This window comes from Cetorhinus maximus, chromosome 14 (assembly GCF_964194155.1).
Source record: "Cetorhinus maximus chromosome 14, sCetMax3.hap1.1, whole genome shotgun sequence".
NCBI classification, from domain to species: Eukaryota; Metazoa; Chordata; class Chondrichthyes; order Lamniformes; family Cetorhinidae; genus Cetorhinus; species Cetorhinus maximus.
The window spans coordinates 102,395,024-102,420,078 of record NC_135892.1 but is presented as its reverse complement, the minus strand read 5'-3'; the positions used below and the strand labels follow the sequence as shown (position 1 = coordinate 102,420,078).

The 25,055-nt window shown below is 42.6% G+C and overlaps 1 protein-coding gene across 1 annotated transcript in view; it reads right to left on the bottom strand.

Moving 5' to 3' along the window:
• Positions 1-25,055, bottom strand: part of sdccag8 (SHH signaling and ciliogenesis regulator sdccag8) — a 416,860-nt gene that overhangs the window by 264,614 nt on the left and 127,191 nt on the right. Inside the window, exon 12 of the mRNA XM_078557369.1 lies at positions 14,701-14,817. Within this exon, the coding sequence (XP_078413495.1) occupies positions 14,701-14,817 (117 nt within the window). The remainder of the gene's footprint in view (positions 1-14,700; positions 14,818-25,055) is intronic.

The following is a 25,055-nucleotide window of genomic DNA, read 5'->3' as shown; positions in this document are numbered from 1 at the left end:
CCATTCTCTCCAAACTACAGTGTGCTTTATAACTGTCCAATATTCGGTAAATGACAGCAAAACCAGAGATCAAACAAATAACACTTACCAACGTATGCCAGTTTACTAGAATATGTTTTGCAGCATCACATGATTCTCCTCAACTTGATGGGTACATACAAGCTATCAGACATTTAGTGGAGAATCTTCGGCTTGGCGAGCGGAGGCGGGGCCCACTCGCTGATGCGTAAAATGACACTGCGTGGCGTCGGGCGTGCGTCCCAACTCGGTTGCTTGCCCACAAAACTGTCAAAGGCCTATTAAGGCTTCTAACTAACAATTAAAATAATTAACAGAGCTGCCTGTCCAACCTTAAGGTTGGCGGGCGGGCAGGCGAAGAGCCCAGGTGGCCTTCGCATTTTCATAGAACCTCATCCTCGGGCTGGATGAGGTTTCATGAATGACTTTAAATTTTTTCAAAAATTTTTATTGAAATTAATGTACATGTCCCAGCTCATGTGACAGTTTCACATGAGGGGGTATGTCATAAAAAGTTTTCAATGCTTTATTGAACTGTTAAAACTTAAAATTTCTGCGCCCTTTCGTGAAAGAACGCACTCCCGACTCAGGGAACCCCCGCCCCCCGCTGCCTGTACAGGGAGCGCACAGCACTTTCGGGTGCACATCACGCTGGGTGGGCCTTAATTGGTGGCGCGGACCCGATTGGGGGCATTGATTGGGTCTGCGCCCGGCCCCACAACCCACCCAAAGGGGGGAAAATTCTACCCTTAGACTACAAACCAACATCTTGCATACAGTAGAGTCATCAAACAAAACTTGGGATGAATTATACACAGAGGCAGGGTAAAAGTTGGGGGAGAGCCCAACTGCGCTTTGCCAGCTTGCCCTGTAGCCATTTAACAACTGTCAGACATTTAATTGGCTTGAGACAGGATTCCTGCCCCCGTCCCAGACTAAGTCCCACCAGCAAGAGTTGCTGGCTAATCAAATGGCCACCAGCTCCCTTATCCCACCACTGCTACTGGGAGTGGTAGCTGCTGCTCAGACTAAATTGAGTCCCCTGAAGTGTAGTAGCTAGGAGCCTGGAACAAAGTGAGTCCAGGTTGGTAGGCCCTGGCTATGTGGATGGGAGCTGGGGTAGGGAAACGCTGTGGGAGGGGGGTTGCTTCTGACAGGGTGACAAACAAGAGCAACCATTCCCCACATCCAGCCCAACTACCAGTTTTTACTGGGCAGCTTGGTCACTTGGCGTGGGCCACCCCCTCCATGGGAAAAATTCTAGCAGCGACAGGAGGGGACCCTTAAGTGGCCATTAATTGGCCACATAAGGGCCTCAATGGGCCCACTGGCAAATGGGCCACCTGACACCTCCCCAGCCACGTGTAAAACATCCACAGGGGCTGGCATGGCCAGGGGTGGGCACAGTGCCACTGTCAAGGTGCCCCATTTTACACTCCACCCTGCCCTTGGGGAGGCTGTAAAATTCAGCCCTTTGACACCAAGCCACATAAGGAGCAGATCACCAAAGGTTTGGAACAAAGAGCTAGGTTTTAACTGATGTCGAAGGATATGGGAGGTGGAGAGGCTTGGGGAGGAAATTCTCGAACTTAGGGCTCAGGCAGTTCGAGGCATCTCCACCAATGGTGGAGCAATCAAAATCAAAACTGCACAAGGGGAGCTAGAATTAGAGGTGAGTGAAATCTCATAGGGAAGTTACAAAGAAAAGGAGGAGCAAGGATGACTGTTTCAGCAGCATGTGAGTAGGGCAAAGTTGGGTGATGTTAAGAAATGGAATTGGCAATCTTGATGGTGGAGCGGCTAAACAACAATTAGGACACAAAAGGTGTGGACAGCCTGGTTCAGCCTCAGACAGTGACCAGGGAGGGGGGTGGAGTCGGTGGCTGGCGACCAGAGATTGTGGTGGGGACCAAGGGCAATGGCTTCCATCTTCTCAATAATTTAGTTACAAGATATTTCTCCTCAATCAAGACAACATGTCAGACAAGCAGCATGTCAAATTAGAGACAGTGGAGAGATCAAGAGCGGTGGTGGTGTGATAACGCTTGATGTCATTAGCATACATGTGAAAGTTGACCTTGTGGTTTCAGATGATGTCTCCTAAGACAGCACGTCGATAGGAAAAAGAAGGGGCCCAAAGTTAGGTTCTTGAGGGCTCCAGAGGTAATGGTGTAGAAGTGAGAAATGAAGCTCGTGTATGTTAAGAAGGACAAAGAGGGACAATGTCCCATGATCACAGCATAGGATGTAATTTAATAAGGACCATCACAGTGCTGTAGCAATGGCAGAAATCTGACTGCAGGAATTCAAACAAAGATTTACAGTAAAGATGGGCAGGAATTGGGAGGTGACATCACGTTCATGGACTTCGGGCAGGAAAGGGAGATTGGAGATGGTGTGGTAGCTTACAAGGATGATGGGATCAAGGGTGGATTTTCTGAAGAGGAGGGTGATGATGGCAGATTTGAATGGAGGCAGACAGTACCAAAGGAGGGGGAACCATTAGAAATATCAGCTAACATGGGGGCCAGAAAGGGAAGTTAGGTGGTAGCTTGGTGGGCATAGGATCGAGGGAGCAGGAGATGGACCTCATAAGCAAGGTGGGCTTGGAGGTGACATGAAGGGAAATAGGAGAGAAACTAGTTCAGGACTATGGCAAGGGGAGCGTTAGAGAAGATTTTGCTTGGTGGGATGGGGGAAGGGAGGAAAGTGGCAGAGGCTGCTGTTCAGATGATCTCCATCTCAGTGATAGAGGTCCATGAGCTCTTCGCATTTGTTGTTGGGAGATTTTTTCCCCTGTTTTTGGGTATAAGGCAGGTGATAGGAGTTTGAAAAGATGATTTGCAGTGGAGAAGAGAAGCGTTTGTTTATTTTTATTCCTATCCTAAACTGCAAACAGTTTTGGCAGAGGCGATCAGAACCTGATACTGTTTTATGTGTAGTCCAGCCAGGTCTGATGACTAACAGTTAAATAAGTTGATCTTAAGAAATAGAAGCTGGAATAGGCCATTTAGCCCCTTGAACCTGCTCTGCTCTGCATCCCCCATAACCCTAGACTCCTTTGTAGATCAGAAATCTGTCTAACTCAGCCTTGGATATATCCAATGACCCACCTTCCACTGCTCTCTGTGGAAGAGAATTCCAAGGACTAACTACTGTCTGAGAGAAGAAACTCCTCCTCATCTGTGTCTTAAATGGGAGACCCTTTGGGGGGAACCGTCCCAGATTTGCACAAAGTGCGGTAGCAGGCAGGAAAAAAGTTGTTTTACCTGCCAGCCGCAATGGCAGGTTGTTGCGCCATATTGTCCCATTCCCACCGCATTAATTATGCAGCCACATAAAACACACCATCTCGCTGGCAGGCGGCCTCCGATTTGCCCGCCATGTCATTACCTTGCAGCTTCCTCATGCAGGGCGCATATTTAAATTACAGCTGCGCGCACACTTCTCAATGCTTGTAGCCCAGGATTGCTCTGGTGAAGACATGGTCACAAAAGCCAAGAAGAGTACAGCCCCCCAATTCAGTGACGTATCCCTGGGACACCTTCTGGACATCGTGGAAGCACGCTGTGATGTCCTCTACTCCTGCTCTGACTGCAGGAGGCCCATCAGTCTCACCAGTCTGGCTTGGGAGGCAGTGGCAGAGGTGGCCAGTGCCAATGCTACATACAAGAGGTCGGCCATCCAGTGCAGGAGACAGATGAATGATCTCATCTGTGCCATCAGGGTAAGGCAGCCATTTTATCACTCCAAACTCACGCTCTCAAGGCCATCACACATTCACTGGTATCTCACTCACTGCCAGCTCAAGGGACATCACCACTCATTCTCTCTCTCACAAATCCTCACATCTCCACCTGGCTTCATCTCCTCTTGACACTGCCTCCTCAGCCCTCACCATCCTGAGGTCATTTGCACAGATTAACATGTGCCCCCACACACGCCCTGGGATACCCCCCTTCCCCAGTACAGCCCTTCGCCCTGCAGCCTCTTCGCTGACTACTTCTCCTCCTTCCCTAAGCAGCCCCGAGACTGCAGCCGTTGAAAAGCCACTCCGCCTTACCTACCAGACCAGCCTGAGAGTGTTATGATGTGGCAGATGATGTGTGCCAGGTGGACTAAATCCACGAGGGAAACTTGGTTGCGCTATCACAATGGTTTTGCAATTTGTATTTATTTTGAGATGCATGTACTGAATTCAGAAGTAATAAGTACACAAAGACTTCTAGAGATTTAAAAAAAATTAAAATGTTTATTAACAAAATAAAAGATGTCAGGCACACACATAAGACTACAATTACTACTATAATAATTCCTAAAATTCTTAATTAACCTGACTCCCAGTTACACCCAACGGTCCAAAAATAGATTTTAAATGTTAAACAGCTCCGGCAAATTAATACAATACCCTGGACAGTGGAATTCCAAATGGCTTTTCTCCAGATTCAGTTTCGGTAGACAACAGGCTTATGCACAAATACGGGAGGCTTCACTAAGGCTATTTCACACATTCCTGTTAGATCTCACATGGCCTTCTCCTGACACATAGCCTCATTCCCCTTTATATATGTTTCTCTCTTTTTAATATGTAAATTCTATTGTTTCATATGTCTTTGAAACTGTATCTCCCTCATAATAAAAACTTTCATGTTGACACTATATATTGTCAGTAACCCTTGGGAAAAATAAACCCATTCCTTAGCCTTGTTTATCTGGCTAGTTGTAAACAGACTGAGATTCCTTTGAAATCCAATTCGCCCTTCATTTATCTAACAATGCAAATTCCCTTCACACCTTACATGCTAAGCCAACATCTGTATTTACTCATTGGCATATCAAGCACCGGCTTCTTTTGATGAGTTAAAGCTTGCAGTCTACTTAACTTCAAAAGTAATTAAATCACACACACAGACAGACCTAACTATACTTACCTCCATAAACCTACTTTACAATAAACCAGAAAAGCGTGATGAAAATTATTATACTTTCATGACAGTGAGCCTCCCTAGAAGTGATGTAGTGCTGCCTGTGAAGCCTGGAGCTGATGACCGCGAGTGCTGCTCGAAGCAAGGTAGGCAAACAATCCTCGAAGTCCCGAGCGAAGTGCAGTTCGCCAGGTGCACGTCGCTTATGTATAGTTGTGAAACACATCAGCATGCAATCACGCTGACATGCCCGGATGATTCAGTGTTGCGGGGTGATTCTGCTGAGCAGTACTGATAATGTGATGCTAAAGTGTTGAAATCAGGTTCCCGATGTCTGGGGCAGGAAATGCAGCCTGCCATTGACGGGTGGAGAGGACAATCGCAAATTGGTTTCATAATAGTGTGAAACCAGTCTTTGGCCTTCTCGCCATATTCCCACCCCCCAATGCCCCACCCCACCCCACGATGATGCTCAATGCCAACAGGGCTGGAAAATCCCAATCTTTATTTTTAAATTGTGCCCCCTTGTTCTAGATACACCCACAAGGGAAAAATCTTCTCAGCATCTACCCTGTCAAGCCCCCTCAGAATCTTATGCGTTTCAATAAGATCACTTCTCATTCTTCTAAACTTCAATGAGTATAGGCCCAACCTGCTCAATCTTTCCTCAAAAGATAACCATTGTCTGCCATAAATGTTCAAGTCTCTGTCGCTTAGACTTAAGGGAGCAGAGATGAGGACTGTACTAGGGGGAATGACCAGGGTGAGGGAGAGTAATCGTTTTAATGGGGACTCAGATATCTGGGCTAAAAATTTGTTTGCATTGTGGTGCTATGTAGATTACGTTGATTTCCTAGGGGCAGGTATCCTCGTAATGATGTTACCTGTGCAGCAGATTGGTAGCTGCAGAAATGTGATGGTGAATGAAGGGCCAATGCCTCGACACTTGGAAATTTGAAAATGCTCTTCTTGGAGGAAGAGATCTTTCCAGGCGTGGACATAAAAGGAAGTGGGGTTTTTAAGGAGATGTGAAAGAAGAGGTATACAAGGAAGTGATCAGAAATGGTCACACCTGTGATCTACACGATGTGAGTAGAAAGACGACATAAGAATGCAAGGTCAAGGGATAGACCATGAATATGGATTGGGGCGCTTATTGAAGGGAGAGATTAAGGGATGGTAGAAGGCAGTGAATTCATAGGATTGAGGGCATGATGAGTTGAGATGGAGATTGAAATCAGAGGATGAAAAGTCGCTTATTGCGAAGGCTGAGGGAGGAATGTAGTGAAAATATCTTGATATGAAATGTGGCAGATAACACTTAAATAAGACAACTAAACAAACACTAATTAACATAAATCTGCACATTAGAAACATCCTTCAAGATACATTAAAATGGTACATCTAGTACTGTTTTACGATAGGCATGGGTTTTATAGCTAAACAAGATTTTGAACACACCAGGCCTCACTATATGCTGTATCTGGGGATGCAGCCAAACAACATGTTATGTGGCAGGATGCCCTGATATTTGGTCTGTGAATGAGCTTCAGTGAGCCTTCAAGTAAAATGCTGAAAATTCAATTGGGTGTGTCAAATATTATTATTTTTGATTTTAAATCACATTTTTTCCACTGTTTCAACTGGCATTGTGCCGCCTGACAATCAGTTGATAACATCTGGGGAAAAAAAGTTTTGTTGACCTAAAATACCTACCTACAATGAACCGTAAAATGGATGTTCACCTCTTGCATGTTGAACCACTGTCACAGGGCCAAACCAAAAGAGGCCCTCAACGGCTGGTTGGGGCCTGAAAGTGGACCAATTTCTGAGCAAACTTACCTCCAGAAGTTTCATCACAATTCCTTTGAAGGTGTACTGAACAAGGTCCAGTCACAAAGAATGATTTTTCTCATGCTTACAATAGATGGCTAGTCATTCTTGGACAATGGCCATAGTTAATATATCTGTGACAATTGAAATTTAACAGCCACCAAAGATTGCACAGATCAAATACATCTCTGTATTCTGTCTATATCACATTTAAAGAAACACTTTTACTTCACAGAAAAGATTCAAATACATAGTAATCATCCTTCTCTGGGCTACAGGAAGTCAGATTAACCCTGTGACATTGTTATGGGTAACAAGAAATTCATATCAATAATCTTAAACAGACATATGTACATTTTTGCCACAATAAAATACGAAAGTGAAAACGAGCAGGAGCCACAATACTAGCTGAAGTGGCTTAAAAAGTATATTGACTTAAAAAAAAAGTAAAAATTAAAAACTTGAAATATCCAATTAAATATCCAATTTTATGTAAAGTTGCTAAGTTTTATTTTAGAATACCTTCAATTGCGGCGTATAAAATGACCCCACCTTATTCAGCACCAAAAATTGTTTTGCAGTTGACCCCTCCTTTCAGCTACAAAATGCTATACTATACTTGTATTAACAGTCAGCCTAAATTTTTCACCCCTGAAATGCATGTTTTACATACCTTATGCTGTAAGTCGGTGCATGGGATCAAGCAGGCAATGCAGACTGTGTTTCGAAGATGATGTCTGGGAGTTTAAGACATGCTGACACAAAGAAGACCGCGCATGGCATTGCAAATGATGATCAGAAAGGGTCATCCAGCAAAACGAATGAAGCAGAAAGCTGCTTTCAATCCAAAAGTCATAACATCAATTCACTTGTCGAATAACTGTGTAGCAAGAGAGTTGTGTTAGTGAAAAAACTGGTGCGAGAATGGAAGGAGTCGTCATCCGTCCTGAAGAAAATGCCCAAGACCAAATGTGCCATCACAACTGAGGCCGGCCACTGGCCCGATCTTGAGAGTCATGCATCAGAATGGGTCCTTGACAATCATCAGAATGGTTACATCATCACCAGAAATGCAAGTGGGCCAAATCAAACCCTGAGTCCAACAAAGATTTCAGACCAACAGCTAGTTGGTCTCGTGCTGTGACAGAAGACCAAGATTGCTTAAAGACCACCAAAAGTCCTCAATGCCAAAAATTACCAGTTTCCAGCAATTCTTCATCATTTTTGTTAAGTATTAATTAATCTTCTGTAGTCCTTGCTTAATGCTGAGTACTATAGTTAGCTATTTAAAAAGTAGTACATGGTAGTTGGCATGGTATGTGTAAGGTCAAAGGGTGATGGGTGGGGGTGCATGGGTTGACATGAGTTGGCACTGACTGGCATAGAGGTTGGCCTGGAGGGTATGGGGGGCAATGGGGGGGTGGTAAAGGGGCATAGGTTGGCAAGGCAGGTATGAGGGACTATGGGGTGTGGGCAGAGGAGCATAATTTGGCATGGAGGGTATGACAGACATATTAAATTGAGGCACTGTCCAACTTGTTCTGGCAGTTCGGGTGTCTACCCAACCGTCTGCCGATGATGTGCTCACGTGGACATTGAAAATTCCATAGCACTATTCGAAGAACAGCAGAGTTTCACCTAGTGTCTTGGCCAATCCTTACTCATTCAATTAATAAGATGATAAATGGTTAACTGATCATTCATCTCAGTACTATTGGTGTGATTTTATTGGAAAAGAATGTCTACTATGCTTGCCTACACAACTGTATGTGCACTTAAGTATTTTATTTAATGTGAAATACTGAGATTTTTGTGAGAGATAAGGCACCATAAAAACAGATGTCTCCTTTTCTTAGTCTGGGAGGAGGACTTCCAGTGGGTGGATCAATTCACTGTTCTAACATTTAAGAGTGCGAGCAGGGGTACAGGAAAGTGGGGAAAAAAGTGAGGAATCTATTTGCCTTCTATTATCATCAACACTTACAATCTTCACTACTATTTTTTGTATGAGCTATAAAAGATCTTATTTATTTCTTGCCAAACGTGGAAATAATGATTAAGAGCATGTTATAAATTGTCTCCAAAAATAAAATAAGTATTATAGCTGGAAGGTAAATTTCAGAGTCCAACAGAGCCAATCTCATTGTTGAGTAGTAGTGATGGGATAATTTACCAGTTATAGGCTTGCTGCTAATTGTACTTAAACAATGATGACCATGGCAGAGATGTATGCTGGTAGTCCAGAGGTTTTTTTAAACAATTATATATTATTTGCTGCAATGGCTTCTAGTAAAAAGGATATGCACCAGGTTCACCGAATTTCTGGGCCTCAAAGCAACAGAAATCAGCAACCAGCAGGATCCTGTCACACTGAATGAGGATCTCTTGATTACTTTCTTGTAGGGTTCATTTACATATTGCGCAAAACAAGATTTAGTGCATGTGCAAAATAGCATACATTACTGTAATCACCTTCCTGCATATCTACCGTCTGTAGCAATTATCTCTGCTGTAAAATTGCTGAAATGGAACCACTAACCCAGTAAAGACTAAAAAAAACTTAGGGCCCCCTGTCCACTGCCACTGGCACCATAACTCCTAGCTCCTCACTTTCATTGCGCCAAACGTCCTTGTCAACACCATTCTGAAACAGTGCCACAGAAACAAACTATTGCAGGTGTTGTGATTAATGTGATTGTTCCCAAATGAGCCTTCTGCCTGCCTCAATAATACTTCCCTTATAGTGTGAATGCAATGTTTTTAATTCGTCACCAGGATGTATAGTGAAACAATTCCAGACAACAGATGTTGCTTTGAAAACTGGCGAAAGACCCATGTTCCTAGTGATTGCGTTAACAATGTGGGATGTGATTTTTGTGGTAACATCAAGGCAACAGTGATGAAAATGGTGGGAGCCTTAGTGGAATCAGCAGTAACAGAGGCAATTTTTCTGGTTGCATGTTGACGATTTTCAATGACAAAAATTCTGACAAAACAGCAGAATTTTAGGAAAGTTGGCAGAATAATCATGAGTAGGCGCACAAATAGTACTGCAAGAGGTTTGGGAGCAGCGCTATTATGAGGGTGCTTAATTTTCATTGAGACTTTCCTACAAATGATAGAAATAAAAATGGCATAGCAGACACTTGCACAGGTATAGAAGTTAAAACTGCCTTTTAGGTCTTTACTCCCCAAGATCAAAATTCAAACTGGCTCCACCCCAGCCACAGAAGCCCCATTACCCGCCAATATCTGGCATTGAAGATCCCCTGAGGGGAAGACGTGAGGTGGGCTGATTGCATGGGAAATTTTGGCATCTGTGGACAAAATCAGTGTAATCATCAGAAATCAGACAGGTGGGAAGAAATGGATAGTACATCAATCATTAGGTTGGCAGGCAGCACATTCCATTGCAACCTTGCAAGTTTTGCTTAAGTTCCAGGGTATTCCCCTGAAGGGAAATATTGGGATATTCTGAAATTTATGTTAATATTTCACCTGAAATGATGGCACCTTAACTCATGAACAATAATATCATAAGCGGATGTGAGAATTATCCTTACATGGAAAAGTCAATGTACTCATCTTAACAAAAAGCAATCCACTGTCATTAGGGCACACATGTACAGGAGAGAAAAACATTGAACATAAAGATGTCAACTCTGACCACTCTGTGTTGTTTCAGCCTGGTTTTCACAGCACTGAGAACAATCTGGTAAAAGCCATCAGTATATCTAGTGAAATATTGACTGTGATCTTTCTTTGTCCTTGAACTATACTGAAAACAATCGAAAATTTATCACTCTATCACCCACCCTCAACCACCTCGTCCCTGTGATCTACTTCCACGGTACTTCCCCAACATTGTGTCAGTTGCTATTATTCCAACAGTCAGTCAATCTTCAATGGCTGACTTTCACATACTGCATGGTCAACTGCATAGTGTGCCCCAAAGTGCCATTATTCTCACCCTGCGCATGTTGTCCTTCAGTGACAGTATTCACCAAGCAGAGAGTTAGCTTTCTTGGTTACATGGCTCCTTATGTGCTGTTTGATTGCCCGTTTGGCTTCAAATAAATGGATCAGCCAAACTTTATTTCAGTTGAAGATTGGCGAGTGAAATCATGCTGTTTAGCTCATGCCAGAAACTGCACACTTCAGGCTTTGATTTCATATCCTTTCCCAGCTGCTCACTCAGCTGAAACCAACAGTGCAAAATCTCAATATCCTGCTCAATTCCAATCTGAATTTCAAATGCAACATTCGTCATTAAACATATCCCATTTATCCCATCCCTACTACCAGCACATTATGTCTACATCACTTCCAGATTTAAATTCTCCAATACTTTTCTAATCTGTCTCACTCCATCTTGCATAAAGTCTAGCTTGTCCAGAATTCTGCCCCTCATGTCTAATCCTACACTCCTGCAATCTCAGTCCTTACAACTTTCCATTGGCTCTCATTCCTTAGCAAATTGACTTTAACATCCCTATCCTCATTTTTAAATCTCTTCATAGCTTAACTTTCTTCCTACTAATGCAATCTTCACCAACATCTTTCTACTTTGATCTATTGTGTACACTATCTCTGTTCCACCATCAGTGGCAGAACCTTTAGCCACCCTGTCCTTGCACACTAGAAGTCTCTCCCTAAACTATTCCAAATATCTAGCTCCTCTTCAAAACCTACTGTTTTGATTATTCCTTCAGTCATTTTGCCAATTTTTCTCTTTTTTCCTGCTTGGAATCCATGACACCACTCTGTAAAACACTTCGGGACTTTGCATTATGCAAAGGGAACTACATAAAAGAAAGTTGTTGAATGTGCAAGACAACAAACGAAAATGTAAAGAGACAGCATGAAAGAGAAAAATGAAAGAAAAATAGTATAAGCAAGAGAACAGAATACTAAAAGTAAAGGAAACTAGAGATAAAAAAGTATGAATATGAATCAAGTATGTATCACTTAAATATTAAAGAAATCTTAAGTTAGTCTTGCAGTATTAAATAAATATGGTCCACTTGAAGGGCCAGAGATTTCAGGAGAGTAAACCACACTTCACAATCATTACAAATCAAACCATATGTATGCAATACTGTTATTTTTGAAACTTCAAAAAAACGTATTGAATATCAAACTACATTTTTGACTTATTAGGACTATAATTCACAGTGAAGAGCACTGGGATTCCAATTTCACTTACAAGGAAGTTCTTTCTAACTCAACTGACTTTGACACTTGCACAATGTAATTTCTCCTTACTCGTGTCTTATGTAAGCAACAGCCAAGCGAGACTTAAGGAGTAAGGAAATTCATGATATTGTACTGCAGTGAAATGTAAATGGGAGATCTAGAGACAAGAGAGAGCTTGTAGTTATTGGTTGCAAGGTCAACATGAGAAAAAGACGAGGTGGTTTTATAAAAGAACTTCAAAAATCATCAACAATTCCAAAGGAGTAATACATATAATGGCATAAAATAGTAAATTAGAAAAGAAAAGGCCATGATATCTGTAACTGTGTCACAGATTTTTCCACCTGTACTCATCCATACCCTAATCTTTGTTGCTCACGCAATCATCACAAGGCGATGTTGGCAACCTTTGCACACCAATGAAGTTAACAGTTTTACTTTTTCCAATGCAACTGTGGTTATGAAAGCATCAGCTTAACATCTCAATACATGCAGTGTCCTATGTCTAAGTTTCTAAAGTAGTCTGAAACTGCATCACAATCACCTTCATCCACTGTCTCTTGATTCGAGGCTGGCGACTGCTCAGGGTCACAAGTTTCTGCCATGGGTCTTCATGTGACAAAATAGGCCGATTCTCGACCTGCATTTGGGTCAGGACATTGTACTCCTCCGTCGCTGCTCTGCTTCATCATTCAGGCGTTGGGACTCAAAAGTGTAATGCAGCTGGTGTCCTCATCCTGAACAATTAATAGCAAGCTCCTCCAAGTCATTAACATCAGCTTCAGAGTGCTTTGAAGCATTTTCTTTATCCTCCCGTGGAACATTGGCCATTTGAGAGTTGAGAGAACAGGACCTGGTGGGGGAGACATTTTTCACATATCTGGACACAGTGTCCAGTCTACTGAAGTACAGGAGTATGGTGACGACAACTGCTCCATACACTAGGACTTGTGTTGATTTGTGAAGGTCTTTGTTGTCAAACATTCGCTAACAAAGACCTCTGCATTGCAATATATTTCCATAAATTAACTGAATCGTATGCCACAGGATACTTATAAGCAGTTTTTTTTTTACAAAAAAGTGTGTTCTGGGTTTGCATCAATAAACTAGGCAGTATCAGTTCAATGTAATATTCTTAACTACATTTTCTATTAATTAAACTGTATCTCTCTTTATAGCTTATTCTTTGCCCTTACTTTTGACTTACCTATTTTATTTGTTGACCTCTGCATCACAATATATTTCCATAAATTATCTGAATCCTATGCCAGAGTATATTTGTAAACAGATTTTTTTGAAAAAATGTGCGCTTCAGGTACACATCAATAAATTACGCAGTGTCAGTACAATGCAATATTCTTAACTACACTGTCTATTAATTTTACCATACCTGCCAAAAAAGCTTATTCTTTCTGTCCTTTGTCTTGCCTATTTTGTTTGTTTATCTCTCCCACTTACATTTTTGTTTTGCTTAAATACCTCATCATATTTTGCTGATTGATTTTTCTTCCCACATTACATTCTGCTCCTCAAATAAATTAGTGGTAAAATCTGGGTTTGAAATTGTAAAAAAAACTAGTGAATAACCATTTGCGCAGAGATCCCCGCTTGCTTGTGAGATCAGTGTTACTTTCCCTTTCTTCTTTCCATCAACCCTGGTTTGCACAGACTTCATCTAGTCCCTTTCCCCTTTCCCCACCCTCAGTTGCCAAAGTTCATTACTGATAAACACATATAGGCAACTACAAGTCCGACTTTACAGTACTAACATTATCAAGTCAGTTACACATATCAGTGGGCATTTTGCAACATTATTTTGAAGGAAAATAATTTTCTGTGTTATTTGTTTGTAATGCCAATTGTATAACTGGTCCAAAGGTATATGTTTATTATCTACTATTGGTAATGAAATTTAAAATTACTAATCAATTGTAAATTTGATCACTAATATACAATAGATCTGAAAATGAAAATGATGCTCTTTCAATAAAGGCTCTTAAATGATAAAATCCTATAACTGCATTAAGCTCTGCATGTCACAAACTGATGTGATGCAGCAGTATCACACTCTCATTTTAGTGCACTTTTACTATCGCACTTGTCACTAGCCTAGAAGTCATGCATTTCAACATTTTAAAGACAATTGAAGCCAGTCCAGGCCTAAAATCAAGCAAAAACAGGCCTTCGCTCAACATAATAAAACCAATTAAGAATATATCAGTTGAGATTTATGGCCCTTCATTCCAAATTAAAAATGAATCTTAAGGAATGCAAGACGAAGACTAAACCAAGAGCATCATTGAGATACATTAGGTCATTCAAATGTTTTGTAATATTAGATATAGAGACCTCGATGCTACACATGGTTGGATGAATTCCAGCAGATGTTACCACATTCTTGGATTGGAAGGTTGCAAACATTTGGTTAAAAGGAAACCAAACAACAACAAACACTTTTCACCCATAATTCTGATATTTCAGAAATGTAAGCAGAGTGAGGCCCTTTGAAGATCAAGCCTGACACAATACTTCTGGAAAGGCCTTTTACCACTAGAATTTCAATCTGCAACTATGATGGCACAAAGCCAGTGTTTCACTTCTTGTTATATTCTTAGTTCTCTCCCCCTACCCACCACCCCCCACAACTTTCTGCATATTTATATATTTATACCTATATTTACCTCTCAGGAAACAGATCCCCACATTTGCAACTAATGGAGGCTCCTACCTGTTCTTGGAGTTCAAATTCGCGTAACATTTTTGTTTTGTATTCCCTGAATTCCTTCTCAACCTCTTCTTTCTCCATTTTGACTTGGTTCAGCTGATAGCGCAATTCACCAGATTCCTAAAGGTTAAAGAGTCAATTGTTCATCTGTGAATTCCATTCATTTCTCAATATTCATTACAATCTTTGCACTAACAAAATGGCCTCATAGTGCCACCCAGAGGAAAATAATGGAAGCTTCCTAAACCTTATATAATCAGATATCCATAACTCGCAGGCATAATAACATTTTCGAGATTAATTTAGCAGTATAAGCATTCAGTTGCCGTGCAACTTTGGGATCTACTGGATCTTAACCAAATCAAGTCTGTAAGTTGAGTTATTCAACAGGAGGTTATTCAAAGGCATCACTCTTGACAACAATTAGAAACAAATACTTGACTTGTGCAAATAAACATGGATCATATACTCTGGCATTATATGATAGAGAACAGTAAAAGATTGGGTATGTAAATTCAGAAAACGGATAGAAATAGTCAGCAGATCAGGCAGCATCTGTGGAGAAGGAAACAGAGTTCTTGGGCTGTCATTTACATGGCACCGGGTTCCTGGCCACCACTACGGGAAAGTTGAGGGCAGATTCGGCTTGCCCCGCAGGCATTTAAAAAAATTCTTTCATAGGATGTGGGCGTCACTGACAAGGTGAGCATTTGTTGCTCTTGGACTGAGTGGCTTGCTCAGCCATTTCAGAGAGCAGTTAAGAGTCAACAACATTGTTATGAGTCTGGAGTCACATGTAGGCCAGACCAAGTAAGGATGGCAGAATCTCTTCCCTAAAAGATATTAGTGAATCAAATGGGTTTTTACAACAAATGATGATAGTGTCATTGTCACCATTACTGAGACGAACTTTCAATTCTGGATTACTAGTCCAGTGGCATTACCACTATTTCACCATCTCCCCCTAAACACTTGGAGGGGTGTTAATTGGTTCAAGGCAGGCTTTCACCCCCCCATCTAGGGGGAAGTCCCACTTCTGAGAGCTGCCAATCAAATGGCCTGCAACTCTTTGGGTCCCGAGTGCCAGCAGGAATGGTGGCCACTGCTGAGGCCACAACAGCCTGCAACACCGAAGAGCCAGGATGAAAAGCGAGGTCGGGTAGGGGAGTACCTCAGGAACCAGGCTAAAAGGCCCTAATGACTGTGGTGGGCAGGATTGGGGGGCTTTCCAATGTGTCCAGGACTCCTGTTAAAGAGGCACTACTTCCCCTTGCCTGCCACCAGCCTGCACAACCAGAGCCGTCGGGCTGGACACTTGGCGTGGACCTCTCCCACTTCTAGTTAATTCCAAGTGGCTGTGGGATGAGGTCCTTAAGTGGCCATTAATTGCAGCAGAGGCAGTGATGGGTAGGTAGGCAGTGGGCAGAGTGCCCATGGCATTTTACAGGCACCCCACTTGTAAAGCTGCTGCCAAGGGGCCTTAAAAATCCAGCCCCACGTAGCAGGTTGATGGTCTTTTGTTAGAAAGAAAAAAAGTGTAAGGGACTAAGACCTCATTATATTTTTATAAAATATATACCCCAGAACTTGTACAAAGGCCCTTTACATTTCTACGGCCAGGCCCCTGACCAACAGCGATGATCAGTCTGTGAAGACAAATGAACCCTGAAACCTCTAGTGAACTTTGTAATGGGTGAAACATTAACCCTCCCAAAAATCCAGACAATCTTTTGTCCAAATCAAGGCAGAGAAGTGGGGGTCATGTTACATAACATATCTCCCACCGGCCCCAAGCTGCTAGATCCTGTAATATTGCCTCGTGTAGCTGAAAAAAGGCAGACTGCCTTTCTCCGTCTAGCATACAGCAGCAGAGAAAGGGCTCTGTCCAGATTTTTGAATACCTGGCTCCCCACCTACACCGTTTTCTACTGGAACTTCTGTACTAGAGCCTGCAAGGCTATCTCATCTTATAGGGCCATCTCATCGTGGAATTCATCTCTACTGGAAAAGTGAATTATTCAGTGTCAGTCTTCAGCTGGCAGACTCTGAAAGAATACATTATTGGACTTTGATTCTGGACTCTGGGCTCATGTGAAACAATAATTCTTATATTCTCTGTGGTCTTTGCCCTGTACCTCTTTCTTTCCCTTATCCCTCTTTTATTGTATGAATGTATCAGGGGTTATGTTGCAACACCCCACCCCGCGTTTTGAGTGTGTGTAAAATAAACTAACTCTTTTAGCTCACTCTATTTTGAGTTTGCTGTGGGGTTATTAATAGAAATTGGATCACACCAAAACTGAGGGTTAGGAAATACACTAAGGGGGAAATCAAAAATCAAAAACACCTTTCTGTTTACAGATGGGTGGTGAGAAGAGAAATTAGTGCTGTTTAAATTAAACCCCCTTCTTGTCCGTAACAAACAACTTGCATTTAATAAGCACTTTTCAGCACCACTGAACATTCCAGAATGTTTTACAGCCAATGAAGTACTTTTGAATTGTAGATACTGTTGCAATAAGATTTGAACTGATGATCCGTCATCAACTTGAAATGTTAACTCTGTTTCTCTCTCCACAGATGCTGCCTGGTCCAACATTTCCAACATTTTCTATTTTTATTTCAGATTCCCAGCATCCGCAGTATTTTCTTTTGTAAAAAAATAAGGCATGATGCGTTTCAATGAGGCATATTTGTTTGTGGTTCAGCGATATATATGAAACAAAGATGTAATTTTGTGAAAGCAAAACCACAAAGAACCTAAATCTCTATGTCCGTATATGTACGCATGCATGAAACATGATACAGATGTACATTTGCATCCACAGCCATATTATATTTGATCTACACACTCACATTATACACGTATATGCGTGTATATATTGTGAATTTTCTATCATGCTTATTCGCTGCAACACTTTCCCTGGGATGCTTTCTTGGTAGCATCCCTATTGTTTCAAATACAATGCATCCTTCACCTCATTTTCACTAACGCCAGAGTAAAAAAAAATTCGCTCATACAAGCTTTCAGCTACATTTATTATACATCATGTCGAATACCAATGTCACCAGTGCCACATTACATACACAGACACACACACACACATAACAGACACACAACACACACACACAACACACATCTGTAATTGGCTACCTCTTAAAAGGTGAGGTGAGGCTTGCACCTAAACATTAAAATCATGCTCTAAACCCCACATTTCTATGTTAGCAATGCCACTGGAAAACATCTAACGGTAAATAAAGTTTCCAAAATTGTTTGGAATGTAGGGTACCACAGAAAACGAGTCTTCTGGGTGAGGGAACCAGCATATCGTTTGACCTTTCCAATTCTGGCGAATTGAAATCAGGCTGAGCAGTTGGACCAATATGTTCATTTCTTTCCAAATATAAATTTTAAATTAAAGAAGCTTGATAAATTTAGAAGTGACATTTCTATCGCTTTTCAAAGATATTTCTGTCGAACAAAGAGGCTGTAAAAACAAAATAGTGCGGGTGCTTCAAATCTGTATTAAAAACATAAAATGCTGGAAATACTCAAAATGTCTGGCAGCATCTGAGAGGAGAGAAAAACATAGCTAATGTTTCAGATCAATGATCTTTCATCAGAACCCCAAAGGGGTTGCAAGGTATTTTAAAAAGCACTGTTTTCCCTGAAGAAGAGAAAAAGAAAGTGCTATTAAATGCTAATAAATCCAGATGTTAAAGTTTTGCACAGGATGTAAGGTGGTAAACTGTTCCTTTCCAAAGCAATTTTTAACAAAAAAATTATGGCTGCTATGGTAATTGTGAAGCAATGTTCTTTGTGATCGGATCCTATGGGGATTAACACCAGCCTGATGTTTTCCACATTTTTGCCTGTCTGAGGCTAGCAGATGGGCGATTATTTTTTACCCTTATTTGGGCAACTCATCAATTTTGAATATTGCTGAAAAGACAGACATGTTGCCGAAGCTTTTGTCTTGCACTCAGCAAGACAAATGCAAATATGCCAAATTTCAAACGATCACAACAATTTTATATTACAGGAGAAAAAGGTGCTGATTGGTTGGCAAGTAGACTACAATTGGCCAAGGCGTTGCCATGGAGAAAGCAGCAGGGAACTACAGACTCCCCAAGCTCCTGGGTAATTCAAAAAGGGCACAAGGCTTGAACATATTCCTTTTGTTTGCAAAGAACGGGTCCCACGTATGAACGTATGTCACTTCCAGCAAGTGTAAATGAGCCATTTTACAAGCTCAACTGATTATATTAAGCTTTATCTCTATGATAAATGATTACTATCCTATGTATACTCTTCTATGCTATGATCCAGAATACACTTTTCTAAATTACATTGCAGTATTTTGAATGCTTCACAAACTCTCAGAATCTCTCAGGACAGAAGGTGACTATTTGACCCATCATGATTTGGCAGCTCTTGGAAAGAGATATCCAGTTAGTCACATTCATCCACCATTTCCCCTTAGCCTTGCGAAATTTCCCTCATCAAGTATTTATCAAACTCTCTTTTGAAAGTTAATATTGAATTGCTTCCACATCATAATTCACCTCGTAAAAAAAGGTTCTTCTTATATCGTCTCTGGGTCTTTTACCAATTATCTTCAATCTGTGTCACCTAGTAACTGACCTTTCTGACAGTGGAAACAGCTCTTCCTTATTTACCCTATCAAATGCTCATGATCTTATCTATTAAATGTCCTCTTAACCTTCTCCGCTCTAAGAACAACCCCAGTTTCTCTCATCTCTCCACTGAGCTGAAGTTCCACATTCCTGGTACTTCTAGTAAATCACTGCAACTTCTCTAAAGGCTTTCACATCCTTCTTTCCTAAAATATGGTGCCTGGAGTTAGACACAACACTGTAGCTAGAGTCGTTCGTGTTTTATAAAGGTTCAGAATAACTTTTGTTTTTGTAATCTATGCCTGTTTATAAAACCGAGGATTCCATATACTTTTAACAGCCTTCTCAACTTGTTCTGTCAAAAGTTTGAGATTAAGCAATTCTGTTCGCAACCTTGGTGTCACATTTGATCCAGAGTTGAGCTTTCAATGTCATATTCATGCCATCACTAAAACCACCTATTTCCACCTCTGGAACATGGTCCGACTTCACCTCCGTCTCAGTTCATTTGCTGCTGAAACACTCATTCGTGCCTTTGTTATCTCTAGGTTTGACTCTTCCAATGCAATCTTCAGTGGACTCCCACATTTCACCTTCCATAAACTTGAGGTCATCCAAAAGACTCTGCTTCTACTGTCTTTTGAGTTAGAGTCTTTCCAAAGGCTCTCAGAGAAAAAATTCCTTCTCATCTCTGTCTTAAATGGGCAGCCACTTATTTTTAAACAGTGACCCCTAGTTCTAGATTCTCCCACAAGAAGAAATATAGTTTCCACATCGACCCTGTCAAGACCCCTCAGTACCTTACATGATCCAATCAAGTCGCCTCTTACTCTTCTAAGCTCCAGCAGATACAAGCCTAGCCTGTCCAATCTTTCCTCATAAGATAGCCTGCCCATTTCTGGTATTGGTTTAATAAACCTTTTCTGAACTGCTTCTAACGCATTTACATCCTTCCTTAAACAAACAGACCAATACTGTACACAGTACTCCAGATGTGGTCTCACTAGTATCCTATACAACTGAAGCATAACCTCTCTACTTTTGTATTCAATTTCCCTTGCAATAAATGATTACATTCAATTAGCTTTCCTAATTACTTGCTGTACCTGCATACTAGCCTTTTGTGATTCATGCACTAGGACACCCAGATCCCTCTGAACCTCAGAGCTCTGCAATCTGTCACCTTTTGGATAGTATGCTTCCTTTTTATTCTTCCTGCCAAAACATGCTGACATAGTGAAACATAATTAAGGGCACCTGCTTAGGCATCCACTTTTCTCCATTCCAGGTACCAGCAAGAAAACGAGGAGGCAAAAAAAGGGAAGCCACCCACAGTTCCAGCTCCAAGCCCACCTCTGAGGATGATGCCTCAGAATCCTCAGGGGATGCAAGGTCACAGCACCCTCCATCAGACAGAGACAATCATCACGGTGGATTCATGTTCTAGATTAGGCTCGGGGCCACAATCTGGTGAGCAGCTCACAGACACAGGTCCACAGCTGGTGGAGGAAGTGATAGCTGAGGTCTGTGACTTTCAGAGGACTATGGGAGACCAGGGTCCTGCTGAGCCCCATGCAGATGATGAGCCTCTGGACTAAGCCATAAGAGACATGTTGGAGATGCAGAGACAGGCAAGGGAACATCAGGCAGAGATGCCAGAGGCCATGTGCAGGCCGGATCTAATGCTGGAGGAGCTTGTCCAGGTTCTGTCTGCTGTCGTGGCTCTGGCATGCGAGTGCTTGGCTGCCTCCATGGAAATGGTGGCAGCCACCTCAAGACCCAGATCCAGCAGTACATGCAGTGGCTGCTGGATATATGCTAGGACCTGCGCTCCATTGTTCTAGCCAAAGGTGCAGTGCAGCAATGGCTAGGCAAGATGGGGATGGGGCATCTTGACCTCTCTCAAGTACCCCTTCTCCTTGAGGAGTCAGGCAGGTGCCATCATGCACCCACAGGGAGGAGAAGTTCAACAAGGCACCCCAGGGGCTTCATCCCAGGACACTCCAATGGTGCCCTGCCTCTCAACTTCCCATTGCCTCCAGCAGGTCAGACCAAGGAGGGTGCACTTTCACCTGTGCAGGAGACCTTAGCAGGCCGGGGCCCTCTAGGCCTTGGGCCACCAGAGGATGCCTGCCAAAGTCCTCACAGTCAGCAGGACATAGCAGTTAGCAGGCTGCCTCCACCTCAGCTGTGGATGTTGGGGTCGCACCTAGGCGTAGTTAGGGAAAGGAAGGTAAAGAAACATTAAGGGCGCAAAGGTGGCACGAGTGTACAATCACTATAAATATCAATCACAATTGTAATTAAATGAAGAATTGCACTATGTTTATGCTTGTTGTATTCTCATAATGCTGCTAGTTGCTGAAATTATTATGTGCATTTAAGGGCATCGCACTTCAATCCCAAGCACCCGTGGATGATGTGAGCCTGTGCAATCACCAGTTATTGTTTCATCATCTGTTTTGCAAGAAAGGATCCTGAACTGTGTAGGAGGCATCCTTGGGCATCACTGTTGAAGTTGAGGCCTTGGTATGAATCTGGCCATCCAATAGGTACTGGCCACTCGATTAGGATCCCTGTGAGAATGGTTTTTGAGCAGCCTCTGCAGCCGTTGCCTCTTGCTGCTCTGGCTGTTGTTGTTCCAATCGCTGGGCAACCCTCGGTGCTCTGTGAACACATTGCAGTGAACCATGTAGTCATCACATCATTTGAAACTTTCCTCTGTCCCTGATCAATTCACCCAATGCAAAGGCCAGTGTACAATATTGGTCTGCCCATGGAGCTTCACTTCTCTTGCCCATCCCGAATGTCCCTGCCTCGGTCAAGAGGAGACGGCCTTCAGCTCAAGCTTCACTGCTGTTCCAAACCCTGCTGGAATGACATTGCATTGAGACCCATAGTTATGGAGGAATGCTGCTGTCTTGGGAGTTTGATCTTAGGGATGAGAACGCACCTGAGTATGGTTCTCCATCCAGTTGGCTAATGATTATTAGGGTGCCCCTTTAGTTGGCCCACTAAGCACACATGTAACTCCACCCACCACTGAAGACCCCCCTCCCAGTGTGTCCTGGCTCTCAGTGTGGAACTATGTCACAACATTGCAAGTAAAACAATGGCCTGCATCCTGTATCAACAAAAGTCCAGCATCTTCTACCCTCCCCATCACACCCATCAAGATCCCACCATCTTCCTTTACCAACACATTATTCTTCATCTCCCACTATTCGCCTTGCACCTCCCCCATTAGTTATCCTTCACCATGTAATACTTTATGTCTTTATCTCTGATCTCCCCCTAGGTCCTTAAGCGTCCAAGTGCAGATGTCCATTCCGACCCCAACCCCCTTCTGTTCTCAAGGCCATTGTTGACCTGACTTTTCATGACCGGCCCCATGAAACCTGACAGTACTCAGCCGTGACCCTGCCATTCCCACCCTACTGGATCCAACTCCCACCTCATCACCGTCACCGTACCCACTGCCCCCTCAGTACCCTAGTCTTAACCCTCGGGACCCAAAACATGACATCTACAGCTCCACCTTTAGACGCTTCCTCTGCCACCTTCACTACCCAGACAGTCCCTCCCCAACCACAAGCTTAACCAATGCCCAATTGAGCATATTAGTGTGCCTCTCTTGACCATGAACAGCCTGCACTAAGCCTTCTTGGGCAGCCTGCACTAGCCCTCCCACCTTTGCCCGGCTACTGATCTACCCTTCCCAGCTAATCCTTCCTCCCTTCCTTGGTCATCCTCCATACAATAACCTCAAGCATTGTGTGGCGTTTACAGGCGGTCCCCAAAGAGGGCAATGTAGCGGCTACGCACTGGTAATTATTTAAGAAGTCTACCTCACCAGGTGCAAGTCACTTATATGCAATCATAAATGTGAACGTTCTAATTTCTCACTGGTGGAGAACTTAATTTGCAGGGGGCAGTCAATTCTGGCAAGCTGGCCTTTTAATGAACCTGCATGACATTGCTCGTTGGGAGGTTCACCCTGCCTTTATAGTCCCGAGAATTTAATTGCAAAGGCTCATCCCTCTGTCGGGAAACTGATTTTTGGCCTCCTGCCAAACTAAGTTCCCCTGCTTGCCTAGCTTCCCGCTGCAGACGGGCCCAGAGGATTTCGGCCAACATCTCCTTATGTACCTTGGTGTCATAGTTTGTTTTATCATGTTCCTGTGAAGCACCTTGGGACATTTCATTACAATAAAGGCGCTATATAAATACATACGAAATACGATTTAGAAGCAGGAGTAGGCAACTCAGCACCTCGAGCCTGCTCCGCCATTCAATATGCACATTGTCTAACTTACCCTGAGCAATCTCAGTGCATAATTAAGTTTGAAAATGGCTGGCTGGAAAGCCAAGAAAATAAGGCATACATGATTTTGTGAAATGTGAACCCGTGATGTTTCTTATGATAGAGGTCTGGGTTTCTGAGGTTTCTCACTCTTACTTTAGCAGGTATCATGTGAAGATTCTGTGCTTTCAACAACAAAGAGGCAGAAAGGAGAATAAGGCAAAAAAAAAGACTTAAGAAAGATGTATAACCAAAAAAAGCTGAAATGGTGAATTGAATGGAATAAAGACTCAGTGATGAATAAGAGAGCACAAGAAATAGTGACATGTTCATAGAATTGCAAAAAAAGGGAGGAAAAATCTGCAATCAAACCAAGTTGAGAAGCAGAAAATAACAGCCTCAGTACAAAGAATTCCAAAACAAAATTGGAGAGACATCCTGAGAGAGAGAAAAAAAAATCGCAAATGACAAGCTTAAAAATACATTATCTATTGTACTTCCCAGAAGCACACCATCAATAGTAATGCAATTTAATTTTAGGGTTAACAAGCCAGTCATATGCACTGAAAACCAGGATTGTGACAAGAGTTAGGCGAATAAAAATGACTGCTGTCTGGAAGGAAGGGGAAGATGGTTGCAGAATATTGTGACTATCTAGTTCATCATACATATGTTTTAGAACATAACTTTTAGTTTTAGGAATTAAAGTTTTAACCTTATAATATGGGGTATTCGGTTGAGAAATTGGTAAAAGCAACCCTGAAGTAAACATAATTCAAACAAGCTTCTAGTTCATTATGCTTAAAAGGTTGGGGCCATGTTGACTTAAAAGGTTAACAACTAGAAAGGTAAGATCATAAACAGCAGGTGGGCTTACTTAGCTAAAGAATTGGAGACATGGGCCTGGATTTTCATCACTGAGGTGGGTAGCAGGAGTTGGGAAAATTGCCAGCTCGGGCCATCCACCTCAGGAGAATGAGCCTGTAAAGGCAGAATATTCATTGCTGGGAGGCAGGGGCAGGCTGCAGTCAGCCGACCGGGGAAGAGGTTCGATGTAGCCACAAGGACTGCTGGGTGCAGAAGTGGATTGTTTAAAAAACTTGCCTTGGTGCTGTGGGACCACATGCCAGTTGAAATAAAAACAAAGGCCCTCCAGCCTTCACCCCTCACATCCTGTCACCCTCCATACACTCCCCATGCCCCATCCATGCCATCTCATGCCCCCCATGCCAAACTATGCCCCCAACCCACCCCCCATGGCCCATGACCCCTATGTCAAGCTATGCCACCCCACCCATCCCCATGGCTTCTCATGCGTGCTATACCAAGCTATGTATTCATTATGTATTCTTGGCTGACAGCCCACACATCCATTACTCTGATAAAACACCCGAACCCCAGAGAAAACATTGCTTAA